General features: G+C 40.1%; 1 protein-coding gene across 1 annotated transcript in view; it reads right to left on the bottom strand.

Moving 5' to 3' along the window:
• Positions 1–18,505, bottom strand: part of TBC1D19 (TBC1 domain family member 19) — a 261,587-nt gene that overhangs the window by 107,240 nt on the left and 135,842 nt on the right. The window contains exons 12-13 of the mRNA XM_075346943.1: positions 13,216–13,290; positions 8,089–8,151 (exon numbers count right to left, since the gene is read on the bottom strand). Coding sequence (XP_075203058.1) covers positions 8,089–8,151; positions 13,216–13,290 — 138 coding nt within the window. The remainder of the gene's footprint in view (positions 1–8,088; positions 8,152–13,215; positions 13,291–18,505) is intronic.

Genomic DNA, 18,505 nt, shown 5'->3' with positions numbered 1-18,505 from the left:
AGAAGGCTGGGACTGCAGCCTGTAGCCGTAGGCTTTATCTGTGCAGGGTATCATAATATGGGGGAACCCTACAGCAAATATATTTATTTATTTTACTGTACGATATAGACCCACAGACAACGCCTGTGATTGGTTGAAGGTATATGCTCCCATAGGCTAGGGGCGAGTCTGACTGCAACCAATCACAGACGCTAGGACGGCCGGTGGCGGGGAAAGCAGTGCGAATGCAAAGAAAGTAATGAGCATCCCCTGAAGTGAATGGGCAGCCGTGGGAGCAGTGTACAGCCGCGACGGAGCCTCGGTAAGTATGAAGCGCTTGCTTTATTATTATTTTCTTTATTTTTGCTTTATTTTTTTTTATTCCTGAGTTGTCGGATCCGGATCAACACCCGGAATCCCAGGGCCAGGTCCGGCACTTGGTTAAGTTTGAAACTGCGAGGATCTGGACTTTTATAGCCCGGGTTCACCTATCACTATCACATCTATAAGACCTTTGGCTGAGTGCTCTACAAAAATGTAACAAATCCCTCCCTAGTTCTACTTCTGAAGACTTTCTTCTCTCTTCTTTCAGTATTAAAGAAAGCAGCAGGAAGAGGGAAGGGGTTGTACAAAAATGTCCACAGTATGGAGTGGCGAGAAAGTACCTGTAGTCTCAGGGAGGGCAGAGAAAACGGGTTATAGATAAGAACGGAAGTTCTAGAGGATTTAAAGGAATTCTGTCAGCAGGTTTTTGCTACTTCCTCTGAGAGCAGAATGTTGTAGGCAAAGAGATTTTCAACCTAACCATGTTTAACGTAGATTACTGAGTGCAGCCATTTTAACATTATCTAAGAATTGAGTTTACTGAGCAGGGAGAGCCATCCCTGCCCACACCAGGCTCCCAATAGAGCAGGAGCATACAGGACAAAGAGGCACAAATGAGCTGGCCACAGCAATGATAAGGGTCCGGCTGCTAAAACAAACATAGCAAATAAACAATAGATCAGTAATCAAGCATTCCTGAACTTTCTGTCTTAACCCTTACAGCATGCTGGCTTCAGATTATATAGAAAAAAACTGTTGGCAGATTCCTTTTAAGTGAAAAATATAGGCTGTGCTGATATATGAGATAATGAAGACAACAGCACCCCTGGATAAAGACAGAGCTATATTACCAGAAGCGACACTACCTCAAATGGAAGATGAAAATGAGAGAATAAAAATTTTACACTGAAACTTAGTGTAATTTTAGTAACCAAAACCACTATCATATGTCAAAGGTGTAAATAATCTTTGAAAAAGTTATCTGGTACTTTAACCCCTTAAGGACGAAGCCAGATTTGTACTTAATGCCCAGGCCATTTTTTGCAATTTTGACCAGTGTCACTTTATAAGGTTATAACTCTGGAACGCTTCAATGGATCCCGGTGATTCGGAGAGTGTTTTTTCGTGACATATTGGGCTTCATGTTAGAGGTAAATTTAGGATGATATTTTTTTATTTTATTTGTGAAAAAATCTGAAATTTGACAAAAAAATTAAAAATTTTGCAATTTTCAAACTTTTAATTTTTATGCCCATAAACCAGAGAGTTATGTCACACAAAATAGTTAATAAATAAAATTTCCCACTTGTCTACTTTAGATCAGCGCAATTTTTGAAACAAAATTTTTTGGGGTTAGGAAGTTAGAAGGGTTCAAAGTTAATCAGCAATTTCCCATTTTTTCAACAAAATTTACAAAATCATTTTTTTAGGGACCACATCACATTTGAAGTGACTTTGAGAGGCCTGGGTGACAGAAAATACCCAAAAGTGACACCATTCTAAAACCTGCACCCCTCAAGGTACTCAAAACCACATTCAAGAAGTTTATTAACCCTTCAGGTGCTTCACAGGAACTAAAGTAATGTGGAATGAAAAAAAATAAAAATTAACATTTTACCTTAAAATGTTACTTTAGCACTAATTTTCTTACTTTTTCAAGAGGTAACAACAAAAATTGGACCTCACACTTTATTACCCACTTTCTTATGAGCGCGCCGATACCCCACATGTGGTCAGAAACCTTTGTTTGGGTAAATGGGAGGGCTCGGAACGAAAGGAGCAATATTTGAATCTTGGAAAGCAAAGTTGGCTGAAACAGATTGCGGGCACCATGTTGCATTTACAGATCCCCTAAGGTACCTAAACACTAGGAACCCCCCTCAAGTGACCCCATTTTGGAAACTAGACCCCTTAAGGCTTCTATCGAAGGGTATGCTGAGCATTTTGGACCCACAGGTACTTCACAGATTTTGATAACGTTACGTTGTCATATTGAAAATTGACATTTTTTTCTCAAAAATGTTGCTTTAGCATCAATTCTCTCACTTTTTCAAGAGGTAATTCCAAAAATTTGACCCAAATGTTTGTTACCCACTTTTTTATGAGCGCGGTGATACCTCACATGTGGTCTGAAACCTTTGTATGGACAAATGGGAGGGCTTGGAACGAAAGGAGCAATATTTGAATTTTGTAAAGAAAATTTGGCTGAAAAAGATTGCGGGCACCATGTTGCATTTGAAGGACCCCTAAGGTATGTAAACAGCAAAAAAACACCACAAGTGACCCCATATTGGAAACTAGGCCTCTCAAGGAATTTATCTAGATGTTTGGTGAGTACCCTGAACCCCCAGGTGCTTCACAGAAGTTTATAACGTGAAGCCATGAAAATAAAAAAAATAAAATTTTACCACAAAATTGTTACTTCAACCAGGTAGCTTTTTTTTCACAAGGGTAACAGGAAAAAAATCACCATGAAATTTATTGTGCAATTTCTCCTGAGTTTGGTGATATCTTATATGTGGTGGAAATCAACTGTTTGGGCACAAGGCAGGTCTTGGAAGGGAAGGAGTGCAATTTGACTGCAAAATTGGCTGGAATCAATAGCGGACACCATGTTGCATTAGGAGAGCCCCTGAGGTGCCTAAGCAGTGGAGGTCCCCCACAAGTGACCCCATTCTGGAAAATAGACCCCCTCAAGGAATTTATCTAGATGTTTGGTGAGTACCCCGAACCCCCAGGTGCTTCACAGAAGTTTATAATGTTGAGCTGTGAAAATAAAAAAATACATTTTTACCACAAAATTGTTACTTCAACCACATAGCTTTTTTTTTTTAACAAGAGTAAAAGGAAAAAAAGCAGCATAAACTTTATTGTGCAATTTCTCCTGAGTATGCAGATACCTTATGTGTGGTGGAAATCAACTGTTTGGGTGCAAAGCAGGGCTCGGAAGGGAAAAAGTGCCATTTGACTGAACATTTGGCTGGAATAATTAGTGGACGCTATGTCGCATTTGGAAAGCCCCTAAAGTGCCTAAACAGTGGAGGCCCCCCACAAGAGACCCCATTCTGGAAACAAGACACCTCAAGGCTTTTATCTAGGTGTATATTGAGCATTTTGAATCCACGAATACTTCACAGAATTTGATAAGCTTAGGTTGCCATATTGAAAATTTTCATTTTTTTCACAAAAATGTTTCTTTAGCATCACATTTCTCACTTTTTCAAGAGGCAACAACAAAACGTGGACCCCACAGGTTGTTATCCAATTTCTTGTGAGCGCAGGGATACCCCATATGTGGCCAAAAACCTCTGTTTGGATAAATGGGAGGGCTTGGAATGGAAGGCGCACCATTTGAATTTTGGAAAAGTTGAAATAAATTGCGCGCACCATGTCACATTAGCAGGGCCTCTTGGGTACCTATACAGCAGAAACCCCCCACAAGTGACTCCATTTTGGAAACTGGACCCCTCAAGGATTTTATTCAGGAGTATAGTAAGCATTTTGAATCCACAGGTACTTCACAAAAATGTTGCTGTAGCAACAAATTTCTCACTCTTAGGCTATGTGGCCATGATCCAGCGACACGGCGTCTAGTACCCAGTGTCAGCCTTCCTGCAGAGATGTGAGTGTTGTCCACGGGAAAACGCAGCTGCCCATGACCACGATTTGGGTTCAGGCTGCTGTGGACTTTAGTTCTATTCTACCTGCAGAGAACACTCATCTCTGCAGCATAAATTGACATGCTGAGGCTCAGGAAGCTGCGCCACAGGTCGGTTTATGCTGCGGAGAAAAGAAGTACAGTGGGCATGATATTTCTAAAAATCCTTCCACTGTGCTTCTACTGCACAACGCAGCGTTATGGATGCAGGGAAAACACACTGCACCCAAAACGCTGCAAACCCTGATTGTGGGCGCACAGCCTAAAATGCTACAATGGATGAATGGATAGATGTCAAACATATATAACGTCCCACCCCCTGCATATTCTAAGCTGGCGCCCTTCAGTGACTTTCATGTGGCACTAAAGGGTGCCTAGCCTTGTATTTAGCCCAAAAAGAAAAAAAAATAATTAAAATAAATGACGTGGGGTCCCCCCTATTTTTGATAGCCAGCTAGGGTAAAGCAGACAGCTGTAGCCTGCAAACCACAGCTGACAGCTTCACCTTGGCTGGTGATCAATTTGGAGGGCTCCCCAAGCTGTTTTTTTTTTTAATTATTTATAAATAAATAATTAAAAAAACAAACAAACAAACGTAGGGTCCCCCCAAATTAGATCACCAGCCAAGGTGAAGCTGACAGCTGGGGTCTGGTACTCTCAGGGTGGGAAGAGCCATGGTTATTGGACTCTTCCCAGGCTAAAAATAGCAGGCCGCAACCGCCCCAGAAGTGGCGCATGCATTAGATGCGCCAATCCTGGCACTTCGCCCCAACTCATCCCGCGCCCTGGTGTGGTGGCAAACGGGGTAATAAATGGGGTTGATACCAGATGTGTAATGTCACCTGGCATCAAGCCCAGCAATTAGTTATGTCACGGCGTCTATTTGATACCAGACATAACTAATTGACAGTAATAATAAAATAAAATTGACAACAAAAAAAAAAATTATTTGAAAAAAAAACTCCCCAAAAACATTCCCTCTTTGGCTAATTTATTGAAAAGAAAAAAAAAAAAAAAAATCGGGTCCCTGCTGTAATCCATTGTGAAAGTCCCGCGGCGATTCTGGACCTAGGAGTGCAGACCCTCCATTTGAGGAGAGTGGGTGCAAATTTTTTGCACCCACTCTCCCCGGGTCACAGCTGCAAACTGCCGAGCAGCAGCAGCAGCGTCTCTAAGTCAGACACAGGAAGCTGACAGCTGCGCTCTGCAGTGTGATACCGGTCATCAGGTGAGCGGGGACCGGAAAAACCGGCCAGAATCATGATCTCCAGGGTCTCAGCTACCCCCGGCAGATGAGACCCCGGAAATTTTCTGACTCTGGGGGGCGCTAGACCCTTTTTTCCGACCGCCGTTAAAAAGCGGCGGATCGGAAGAAGTGCCCTAATTTGTCGCCATTAAAAGGCGTATCGGCGGTCGTTAAGGGGTTAAAATGAACGTCCTCCTATCTGGCAAGTGTTGAATCCCCTTACTGTTAACCAGGCACAGCTGTGTACTTTTCATAGTGACCGTCCCTTGCATTACAGCTCAATTTACTTACAGTAAATAGGACAAAGCTGTAATTAATTGTTATACAAGGCACAAAGGTATCGCAAACCATTACAAAATCTGTTTAGGGGTGCTGAGCGTCAGGCAGCCACTGTTCTAAGATTGAAGGCCAATCCCATGCGTGACATATCACTCGGATAAGCCATCATATTAAAATAGCACCCGGTCATATATATTTTTTTTATTTACCCCCATAACCCTCGTGAAAGTATTAAAAATACTTACCAATCATTGCCATCTTCTGTTCCTAACATGGTTCTGATCCTCTTCTGCATCACGTGACCATAGTTCTCACTATCAGACTCACATAGGTTCATTTGTATGGACCACAAGTCACTTTCTCAATGCAAACCTTCGAGACCGACATCAAGGCTTTCATATATTGAGAAAGCAACTATCAACCTTCCAATCCACACACACAGTGCAGTGTGAGTCGGCTAGTCAGCGCTGCAGTCAGAGTAACTGGATTAAGATCAAACAGCGATGGAAACGGAAGAAGGCAATGATCGGTATACTGACCCTTTCAGAGAACAGAAGGCAGCAACAACTGCTGGCGCAATTATTAGAAACTGGAAGAAACACAAGATCACTGTCAATCTTACTCTATCTGGGGCTCCATGCAGGATCTAGCCTAATGGGGCAAGGTTGATGTTGAGAGAGGTCAGGAATCAGCCCAGAACTACATGGGAGGACCTGGTCAATAACCTGAATACAGCCGAGACCACAGTCTCAAAGATTACAGTTAGTAACACACTACATCATCATGGATTAAAATCCTGCAAGGCAGGCAAGGTCCCCCTGCTCACTCCAGCACATGTGCAGGACCATTTAAAACTTGCCAATGAAGGTCAGATGCGACCAAAATAGAACTTTTTGGTATCCACTCCACTCACCATGTTCGGATAAAAAAAAAAAAGGATTAGTACAACCTCAAGAACACAGTGCTAAGCTTGAAGCACAAGGGTTGAAACATCATACTTTGGGGGGTACTTTTCTGCAAATGGGACAGGATGACTGCACTGTATTGGAGAAAGATGAATAGGGTCATGTCTAGCAAGATTTTGGCCAACAACTTCTTTCCCTCAGTAAGAACATTGCAAATGTGTTGTGGCTGCGTCTTCCAGCATGACAATGACCAGAAAAACACAGCCAGGGAAACGAAGGAGTGACTCCTTAAGAAGCATTTAAAGGTCCTGGAGTGGCCTAGCCAGTCTCCAGACCTAAATCCAATAGAAACTCTTTGGAGGAGCTGAAACTCAATGTTGCCCAGTGACAGCCCCGAAACCTGAAAGATCTGGAGAAGGTCTGTATGGAGGAGTGAACCAAAATCCCTGCTGCAGTGTGTGAAAACCAGGTCAAGAACTACAGGAAACGTCTGAACTCTGTAATTGCAAACAAAGGTGTACCAAATATTAAATTTTGTTTTTCTATTGTAACAAATACTTATTTCATGCAATAAAATGCAAATTAATCATTTAAAAATCATACAATGTGATCTTCTGGATTTTTTTTTATTCCGTCTGTCACAGTTAAAGTGTACCTAAGATAAATATTACAGACTTCTCCATTCTTTGTAGGTGAGAAAATCGGCAGGGTATAAAATACTTATTTTCCCTACTGTATATATAATAAAGGTACTTTTTGTCATGTATAATAAGGTTATAGTAATATTAATAATTTATATTAATTAATAATATTAATATTGATTTCTAAAATAAAAAAACTTATCATCACAGATAGTATGATGGGCCTCAAAGTGTCCTTCAGTTACTGACGGAACAAAAAAAATAAAAAAAATTAGAATTACTCACCTGAGACTCAGTCACACAGGCTGACTTGTGGAAGAGGAAGACTATGACAAAAATTGACCGGACCGGTGAAATAAAGATGCCAGGTAAGGAAGGGCGGTTGTTTGGTGAGGTCCATTGGCCACTGAATGCGGCTTTTTGGCTCTCCCAGTCTACAGGACTGATAAAAACACCCAGGAGGGCCATTTTGTAGACTGTGGGCCACACTTTACCCAGGTCTCGTCTATATAATGTTTTTTAAGGCCATTATAAGGGTAAGTTGCGTTGTAATTATTTATATGAATAATTTCCTCATTTCAAATCTTTTTATTTGTAAAGTTATTTAAATTGAGCATTTGTTCAATAAAATATTTGTTTGGGGTTTTTTTTGTCTATTTTTAAGAAATAGTGAATTCTGGCATCTTTTGGAGGTAGCATATATTAATCACCACTAAAACCTGTAATAACAGCAGGCGGGACATTCTGGCGCCACCATTTAGCATAGCGCTACGGCCCGTTTATGAGTTATCTGTTTTGGAGAAATCCTTATTTCAATGTAGATCTAATCGGATTGTGGTCAGAAAGGAACTTTACTCTTTATGAGAAGATTGACTCATGCCTTATGTTTTTGCTTTCCTCTAGCTCAGTAGGTAAATGCTAAATTCTAACACTCGCGATAGTGACGTACAGCCAGCCTGTCATCAAATGTGAGCACTAAAAGAAGTGATTGAAAAACATAATGAACGCCATGTAAATCAAACAAATTAAATCCCACCATAATCTGATATGACATACCTGATAAAGATAATCTTCAAATACAAAATAGTAATCATCGTTGCTCGCTGTCAACTTAACGTCCTACAAAGATGCAACATAAAAAAAAAAAAAAACACATGTCAGATCCATGGCCTTGATCAGCCCCGCCACACACATACACAGAACAGGACAACATCATAGCAATAAGATATAATAATGGCAAATCCTGGTGGCATCAATCATTTTTACTCGGTTTATATCAATGTGATAAACACAGCACGTGCAGTGAGCAGTATATATTGCATAGTATCTTCATGAGGCCAGAATGGATTAGAGAAGAATTTAGAAGGCATTTTGATGTAACAGCAGTTTTTCCAAATATAACACAGCAAAGAAGGAATGCTAAAATGGTAAGAGATGGGAGAAGGAAGAAATCTAGGGGGTCCACTATCCTATGTGTAGCATAGACGACACATAGAACGTCCACCACGTACGTCATGCCATCTCCTTAATAGAAGATATTGATATCTGTTAGGTCTGCAATGTGAGGAGCTGGCGGTGTTAGAAGGAATGGCTGTAGTGTGGTCATCCGGTGATACGATACGATACACTTTATTGATCCCGTGGGAAATTATGGTATCACAGAAGCACAACTTAAATCATAACATGAATTACATAATTGACAAGACAGTAGAGTTGACAGAAGAACATTATACATTAGATTAGGACATACACAGCGGGTGAACTGAAAGTAGAAAAAATAAAGTAGACATTCAACTTGATGATGTAACACTAATGTTATTGTTGTACATTCCCATAGCAGTTGGCACAAATGATTTCCTATATTTTTCCTTATTACACCTCAGAAGGATTAGCCGGTTACTGAAGGGGCTCTTCTGTCTCATGAATAGCTCATATAATGGATGTGCATTATTATTCATAATCACATACACTTTTTCTTCTCTCCACTACCTCCTCAAAAGAGTCCAGATTGCAGTCAACGGCGGAGCTTGCCTTCTTGATAAGCTTATTCAGCTTATTAGCATCAGAGACCCGCACACTACTACCCCAGCATATGAGTGCAAAAAAGATGGCACTTGCCACTACAGACTGGTAGAACATTTCTAACATTTTGCTGCACACATTAAAAGACCTCAGTTTCCTTAGGAAATACAATCTGCTCATCCCCTTCTTGTAGACCCTCTCTGAGTGGCATCTCCAGTCCAGTTTGCTATCCAGGTGGACCCCCAGATATTTGCAACTCTCCACCTTGCTCCACCTCCTGACCAGCAATAGTGATCGGTACATTCCATCTTTCTCCTGCTATAGGCCACCAACTCCTTAGTTTTCTTAACATTCCGTTGTAAACAGTTACCATGGCACCAATCCACAAAATTCGACACCACCCTTCTATATTCCTCATCCCCCTGGTCCCCCCTAATACATCCAACAACCACGAAGTCATCCGAGAATTTTTTGAAGGTGACAAAAATCAGATTTATACTGAAAGTCAGATGTATACAGTGTGAATAGGAAGGGCGCTAGCACCGTTCCCTGAGGGGCACCTACACTGCTCAATAATCTGCTAGACACAACCGCTCCCATCTGTACAAACAGTGGCCGATCTGATAGGTAGTCAGTTATTCAATTTCTCATCCCCTCCTCCACCTTCATATCAGTCATCTTTTTGTGTAGTAAAAGTGGCTGCAGGGTGTTAAATGCACTCGAGAAATCGAAGAACATCGCTCGCACAGTGGTTCCGTCATTCTCCAAAAATGAATGTACAGTATGTAACAGAGAAGGAACGGCTGTAGTGTGGTCGTCCACGCTGGTGTATGGTGCTAGCTGCATAGCCGTGTGCTGGGAAACCCTACACATAACCCTGAATCTATCATAAGTAAAATTTGTTTTATGATCCTATTGCTAAGCAGAATGTTGTTGTTCTTTAATAGGAATCTGTCAGAAGGTTTTTGCTATGTAATACAAGAGCAGCATAATTTAAAGTGCTTAAAAAGCCTTCAAATCTAAAAAGGTGGCGCTGATCTCCAAATATATAACAGAAGAAGTTTTATTTGGCTAATGAAAGATATTACAACGCGTTTCGGCTAAATCTTAAAAAAGATAGCCTTCAGGTAAAATAATGCAATGTTATTTAACCTGAAGAAGGCTATCTTAAGAATTTTAGCCAAAACGCGTTGTAATATCTTTCATTAGCCAAATAAAACTTCTTCTGTTATAATATATTTGGAGATCAGCGCCACCTTTTTGGATTTGAAGGCTTTTTAGGCATTTTAAATTACTGTTTTCCTGTGATCCTTGGGCGGAGGTGATTCACAGTGCATCAAATCTTGGTGAGCAGCAGATTGGGACGGAGATTGTGGAGATTGATCCTAAAGGCCACTTTACACACAGAGATAAATCTTTGGCAGATGGTTGCAGTGAAATCATGGACATATTGTTCCATTTGTACACAGCCACAAACCTGGCACTGATTGTCCACAATTTCACTGCAACCACAGATCTGCCGCAGATTTATCTCTGTGTGCAAAGTGGCCTTTAGAGATCTATGTGTTTGATCCAACTTGCAATAAGGTGAGTGCAATTTATGCACATCTTATAACCAACATTTATGGATTTGAACTAATTACTACATTTAGAGTGGCGCCGCGTATGTCCCTTTTTATTTCTAACTCCTTAATGTTTACATTCGTAAGAGCAGCATAATGTAGGGGGAGAAACTGATTCCCAAGGATGTGTCACTTGCTCAGCTGCTTGCCGAAGTTTCGATATAATCAGTGCTTTATCACTAGGAGCTTTTCACTGGAGATTATCACTGCAGTAAAAGGTGTCCTGTATGGGGTAGTCCAGCTAATCTGTTTAACCCCACCCCCACAACTGATTGGCAGCTCACAGTTCAAGGAGGAGTTATACACAGCTTAGCATTATAAGCACTGCTTGATCTACAACAGAGAAAACTGTGAAATCAAAGCTGCACCAAGCAGTCCAGAAAGTGACACATCGCTGGAATCTGGGTTTCCACTCCAACATCATGCTGCTCTCATATTCCATAGAAAAAACATGTTGACGAATTCCCTTTAAATATGTCTCAAGATCCTTCTTTCATGCTTACTAGAGTGAGAGAGCAACAAAATTATGTGACATTGTAATTGTAAGAAAAAAAGATACATAAATGTATCTTGGCCAAGCATAAAGTCACATCCACTTTTCACTCCATTTTTAAAGGGAGCTGGTCATGTAAAAAAAAGAAAAAAAAACGCTATTAACCTGCAAATATGGGGTTAATAGCACTCTGAAGCTGCCCGGCCCTGGCACCAAAAGCTCTGCTCCTGGGAGGAAATTATTCTTTCCGCCAGCCTTTGGCTTTCAGTCATCAGGGTGGCGCCAGCATGGTTTCAGTGAAAACCCTGGGCATAGTGAAGAGTGGCTGTAATCACGCCCCCACTAACTGACAGCCAGTTCTTATGGTGAGCTCTAATGCTGAGCTGACTGTCAGTCAGTGCTGGAGGAGCGGCTACCGCTGCTCACTATGCATAGAGCACGGACTGAAAACGTGTTGGCACCACCCAGATTACTGGAAGAATAAAGTAAATTTTTTCACTGTAGTGGAGCTCTCGGTACTGGGGCCAGGCAGAACAACTCCAGAAATGCAGTGTTTCAGTCGCCGCAACACTCCAAAAAATGCAATAAACATGATTAAGACATTGTATCTACCCCCAAATGTTAGCAATAAAAGGTTCAACCCAGGGCACAAAAAAAGAAGCCCTCACACAGCTCCTTCGACTGAAAATTAACAATGATACGGGTCTTGTAAATTGGTGACGCAAAGCAAAAATGTTTTCACCACTTAATAAAAAGCAAACAAAAAAAGAAAAACAAAATTATACACGTTTGGCATTGACAAATGTACTATTGACATGTCATTAGTACCTTAACAAAACCCAAAAAGCAATTTTTGTTTTCGCACTTTCCAGTATAAAACATGATAAAATGGATCGTGTCATTCAAAAAGTACAACACGACCTGCAAAGAAAGAGCCTTCAGGTATCTATGTTGATGGAATAATAATTTTATAGCTTTAGGAAAAGCCACATACAAAGTTATCCTGAAAAAAAACAGTTACTTCCTCCTGCTCAGGCAATATTCCCCAACTCTGAGGACTGTTTTTTCCAGCAGGACAATGCGCCATGCCACACAGCTAGGTCAATCAATGTGTGGATAAAGGATCACCACATCAAAACCCTGTCATGGTCAGTCCAATCTCCAGGCCTGAACCCCATTGAAAACCTCTGGAATGTAATCACAAGGAAGATGGATAGTCACAAGCTATCAAAAACAAAGAAGAACTGCTTACATTTTTGCACCAGGATTGGCATAAGGTCAAAAGCAGTTTGAAAGACTAGTGGAAAGCAGCCAAGACGCATGAAAGCTGTGATTAAAAGTCATGGTTATTCCACAAAATATTGATCTGATCTCTTCCTGAGTTAAAACATTACAATTGTTGTTTCTAAATGATTATAAACTTGTTTTCTTTGCATTATTATTTAAGGTCTGAAAGCAATGCACATTTTAGTTATTTTGACCATTTCTTATTTTTAGAAAATAAATCCAAAACTTTTTGCTCAGAAATTCAGAGACAAGTTGTCAGTAGTTTATAGAATAAAAGAACAATTTACATTTTACTCAAAAATATACCTATAAAGAGAAAAATCAGAAAAACTGAAAATTTGGAAGTGGTTTCTTAATTATTGCCAGAGCTGTATATAATAAAATATACAAATTTGGTATCGCTATAACTGAACCAACCTGAAGAACAGAGACGCTATGGTGGAGTTACGTTTTATACTAAAACATGTTTTTATATACTTGACAAGTAAACAGACAGCATTTAGTCTTATAGAAAATATAGCAGAACTGTTGGCACTTGCTAAGTAGAACTATGACAGTAGATAGATGGAGATACGATGTGAAGTCATTGCGGTGACATACTGCAATCCTGACCTGTCGCTAACAATAAGACCACACAGTACCAGGCTCTCCTGAATGAGCTTTATGACAGCATCTGTAAATATATTGAGTCACATGAATTTGATGGAAAACAAATGTCTCTTGACTTGTGACAGAAAGCAATAAACCCAGATTACTAACCTTGTAAATCAGGCTGTCCGATAAAAGGTCATGCTGAATTACATTCGATTTAAGCTGCTCATAGTACAAGATGTCCTAAAAATCAAGAGAGAACAGAGGATTTGAAAAAAAAAACAAAAATAAAATATTGGTAGTAGTTTAAAAAATAAATTATACCCAGGTCAAAGCAGAAAATAAATAGTTTGCCACATACAGTAGCTTAGCAGGTAACAGATACAGTATGTGGCTTAAATTCACCACTTTGGATACGGCTACATGGTGACATGTGTCGCACAACACCGAATTAACAAAGACTTTAATGCAAGTAGATACAACTTCAACTTTTTTGGGGTTTGGTCATTTTTTTTGGCAGTAAAATAGTCACACAAAAGCAACTTGCCTAAATGCTTTTGGTCACACAACTTGTCTGAAAGTTCCTGTAGCACAACAGACATCTCCGTGTTGTCCCATTCTTTAAGTATCCCGATTAAAAATCTCTCTCAGTAATAGGAAAGACTTCACCGAATACATATTTTACCTCAGAATTGAAAAATTTGACAATAACTGATCAATTTTGGCAGAGAAAGGAGCAAATTTGTTTCATGAAATATATTATAGAGTTGCTTGTTTTCATGTCTACTATTGATACATGAAATAAAAAATTAAAATGACGGTTACGCTTTAAATCCAAGTGGGCCTTATCAGATAGTTTTTAGTGGGGGTGTGTACTTCTGCCTGTATGATGCTAACTAATCATAAGCAGGCAGCAACACTTAGGCTATATCCGCACGCTGCAGTTTTTGTCGCGTTTTTGGTGCTGTTTTGTTGTTAGAACATACTCACTTTTGACTTCCCAGCAAAGTCTGTCGCCTGCACCTCAAAAATATCTCTAGAATCTGCCCCTTTCTCACCATGGAAACTATAAAAAACCCTCCCTGTGGCCCTGATCCACTCCCGCCTTGACTATTGCAATTCTCTATTAATTGGTCTGCCCCCAACTAGGCTCGCTCCTCTATGGTCCATCCTTAATGCTGCAGCCAGAGTCATCAATCTAGCTAATTATTACTCGGATGCTTCTGCTCTGTGCGGTCATTGCACTGGCTGTCCATATATCACAGGATCCAATTCAAATAACTTGTTCTCACCCACAAAGCTCTCCACAGAGCGGCACCCCCTACATCTCTACCCTCATCTCTATCTATCACCCTACCCATTCTCTACGCTCCACAAACAAGTTTTGACTAACATCTACACTAATCCGAACCTCCCACAACCAGCTCCATGACATCTCCCGAGCTGCACCAGTCCTCTGGAATGCTCTACCCCAAGAAACAAGGACGAACCACTTCACACGCTCCCTAAAAACACATTTTTTTAGGGTGGCCTATCACACTCCCTAATAAAACTCAATTCAAAGTCCCTCCAATACTTCTCAGAACAATAATCTCCATCAAACTGTACCACACTCAAAAGCATTACAAAGATTGGCTGATGACTGGTTCACGCAGCCTTTGTTTATCCCCATTTCTTTGAGATGGCTGGATTGCCACTATAAATAAGAATAGTACCCAGACCCCCACCCCACCTCATTGTAGATTGCAAGCTCTTAAGAGCAGGGTTGTCTTTTGTATTTTTGCTCTAATTATTGTATTTTCTATAACTGTTACATGTTTGTATATGAACGCTTGAATTGTAAAGCGCTGCGCTGTTAGCGCTATAGAAATAAAGATTATTATTATTAATAAAGTCTATGAGAAGTCAGATTTGCTGTTTGCAGTTTGTCAGCATTTTTTTTGACAAAATTTTGTGACAAAAAAGAAGCAGCATGTTCATTTTTCTTGCGTTTTTTTTGTCAACTTTTGTCACTCATTGAAATAAAAAAAGGGATGAAAAAAGCATGGCAAAATGCATGGTTACAAATTGTTTGCATATTGCATATGTTTTACCCGTGGTTTTGTCAACAAAAACGCAACTCAAGTTCCAGAAGGACAAAATCAATGCCGGAGTGATTTTGGGGTGTCGGTATCGCTCTCTCTACCTCCAAGCACTACACACTCACCAATCAACGGAGCAGCTGTCACATTACTCCCATGGAAGCTCTTTGTTCTTCCCAAGTCTGCCGCTCATTAGGCTCATACACATCCACGGCTTTCCTCACTCGCCAGAGCAGTCAGACCCACCCCCACGCTGAGTGACAGCTGTCTGACTGCAACCAATCACAGCCACCGGTGGGCAGGTCTACAGAATACAGTAAAATAAATAAATAATTTAAAAAAAACGACGTGTGGTTTCACCAATTTTGATACCCAGCCAAGATAAAGCACCATAGCGGGGGGCTGGTATTCTGAGATTAGCCTATGGTTCTTAGGCTCTCCCCAGCCTTAAAATATCATCCAGCAGCTGCCTGGAATTGCCGCATCCATTAGAGGCAACAGTCCCAGCACTTTATCCAGCTCTTCCAGTGCGGTGGCAATCAAGGAGTTAATGGCAGCCCATAGCTTTCACTACGTCCTAGGTTAGTCATGACGGGCATCTATGAGACACCCCCTCATCACTAATCTGTAAGTGGAAGTAAATAAACACAAAGACCTGAAAAAATATTTATTTGAATTAAAGACAAAGCCACCCTCTTTCACCACTCTATTAACCTCCCATACACCCCTCCAGGTTCCGACGTAATCCACACGAGGTCACAAGACGCCTCCAGCACTGCTACATCTGACGCTCACAGCGAGCCTCATAGAACAAGACTGCCCGCTGTGAGCTCCACGCAGCAAGTGAAGTGAGCCCCGCAATCAGCGATGACATCACTCAGGTTAGACCTCTACCTGCAACTCACTTCAGTTGCGGACTCCAGGATACAGGGACTCCCGCTGTGAACAGACTCACCGCTTATCATACAGCTCACTTCACTTGCTGCATGGAGCTCACAGCTGGTAGTCATGTTCTATGATGCTCACTGTGACAAGACAGGGATGTAGAAGAGCTGAATCACCGTGGGACCTTGTGTGGATTGCGTCGGACCTGGAGGGGTGTTTGGGGAGGGGTTAATGAAGTGGTGAAAGAGGGTGCTTTTTTGTCTTTTATTTCAAATAAAGGATTTTTTGGGTGTTTGTGTTTACTTAATTTCACTTAGAGATGAGTGATGGGGGGTGTCTCATAGATGCCTGCCATCACAAAACTAGGGCTTAGTAGCAGCTGTGCGCTGTTATTAACTCCTTATTACCCTGATTGCCATCACACCAGGGCAATGGGAAGAGCCGGGCCCAGCACCAGAATTGGAGCATGTTATGAATGCGGATCGGCTGTGGGCTCCTATTGCTAGGCTTGAAAGGGCCAAATAACGATGGCCCTTCCCACCCTAATAATATCAGCCCTCAGTTGTCTGTTGTACCTTGGCTGGTTTTAAAAAATGGGGGGACCCCATGTCATATTTTTTTTTTTTTAAATAAATCAAATAATTTTAAAAAAAAAGTGTTGGATCCCCTCTATTTCTCATAACCAGCCAAGGTACAGCAGATAGCTGAGGGTTGCAGCCTGCAGCGGCTGCTGTTCCTGTGCATTATTTTACCCCTACAAATTTTAAAAATAACAGCTGTCCAAGCTAGCTATCCCTCTATCAAGCTATTCTGTTATTTCTTTTTATCTATTCTGTTCTTTCTTATTATATATTCTATATGTTCTATTTATATATCTATTCTAGTTTTTCTATTTATTCTAGCTATCGATTATCCTATCCTATCATATTTTGTTTCTCCTTCTTTCTCTTCTTGTTAAAAAAGCGCATTGACAAAAACGTACCAAAAAAGCATAAAAAACACACCTACATTACAAATGTTTTTTGTTTTCTTTTACCTTCCCAGGCTCTCTGTGACAAGGTGCTGTTTTGGTTGCAGTTTGTGTCAAGAAAAAACTGCAATATGCGCATATACGGTAGTCTTAAAGAAAAGAAGAACACGCCCCCATCACAACATAGAGTGTGTGAGATGTACATTGACAATCAGCATAAACCTTCTGGTCTAATCTGCTTCTTGAAGAAAAAAAGGAGAGGAATGCACAGCAAATGTACTGCAATATTGCACTGGGGATGCTAATTGCCTAGAAAACAATAAGTAAGAGGGGAGAAGAAAGCATAGGCAAAAAAGAAGCACTCAGCCTACCAATATACAAAAATAAAAAATTATATTTTATTGTTATATCAAGTTTAAAAACATATAAAGAAAACACACACAACCATGTCTGCAATAATATAAATATACCCATGCAATCGGTATATAACATCACATTGATGTTATATACCGATTGCATGGGTATATTTACCCATGCTTTCTTCTCCCCTCTTACTAATCAGCTTCTTGAGTGAGTGTACGGGGAGGAGAAATGTAGCTGAATTTAACATGATAAATTTGGCGATAGGTCCCCTAAAACGACAAAGGTGACTGTATGAATAAAACCACAGCTCATACATGTGACATGACTATCCATTGATGCTGGAATGGCTCAGAATAGGCTTTTCTTTATATCACAGAATTACAGTAAATAACTGAATATAATCGACAATATCTGCATCTGTATGTTTCTACTGGGGTTAACCAGTTCAATACCAGGCCACATTACCCCATTACTGATCAGTCATTTTTTAGTGGGGATTTTTACTTGCGGTTTTAAGGGTTCTAAAAAATTTTCTTGTTCAGATACAATAGTTAAATAATTTTGATATGGGTTTTATATATATATATATATATATATATATATATATATATATATATATATATATATATATGTGTGTGTGTGAAACATAATTTTTGTTATTCTCCCTTTGTTTACAATATCGGAAGGGAGAGCAAAAAGTAAAAAAAAAATGTTTGTTTTAATGTTTCTTTTCATAGTTTTTTATGAAGACAAAAAAATGCATTTTAAATTTTGTTTCCGTTTCTATAAAAAAATATTTTTTTTTCTTAATGGGGAAGGGTTAGTAACAGTGATTTCAATTGGCGCTCTTTTTTGTAATATTTATTTTATTCTTTCTTGCTTTTCATTGATTCATCCATTTCACACACCGAGTCCATCATCATAAGGTCATAAGGAAACCTTTGAAAGACATTTCAACAATTTAAGTACATATTTTTTTTTTAAATATAAGCAATATAGGTATAAAGACCAGCGGATATTGTAGGCAAGTCATATCCATGACTAAGACATAAACTGATGTCAAAATACGTTGGGTGTTGATACCTATGGGATCTGTTGGTGCCAGTACTGCTGCGGAATTATTTTAATGCTTTGAATAAATATTTTTATATAATCCTTG

This window comes from Anomaloglossus baeobatrachus, chromosome 1, assembly GCF_048569485.1.
Source record: "Anomaloglossus baeobatrachus isolate aAnoBae1 chromosome 1, aAnoBae1.hap1, whole genome shotgun sequence".
NCBI classification, from domain to species: Eukaryota; Metazoa; Chordata; class Amphibia; order Anura; family Aromobatidae; genus Anomaloglossus; species Anomaloglossus baeobatrachus.
The sequence above is the reverse complement of the archived record's forward strand: the minus strand, read 5'-3'. Positions and strand labels throughout refer to the sequence as shown.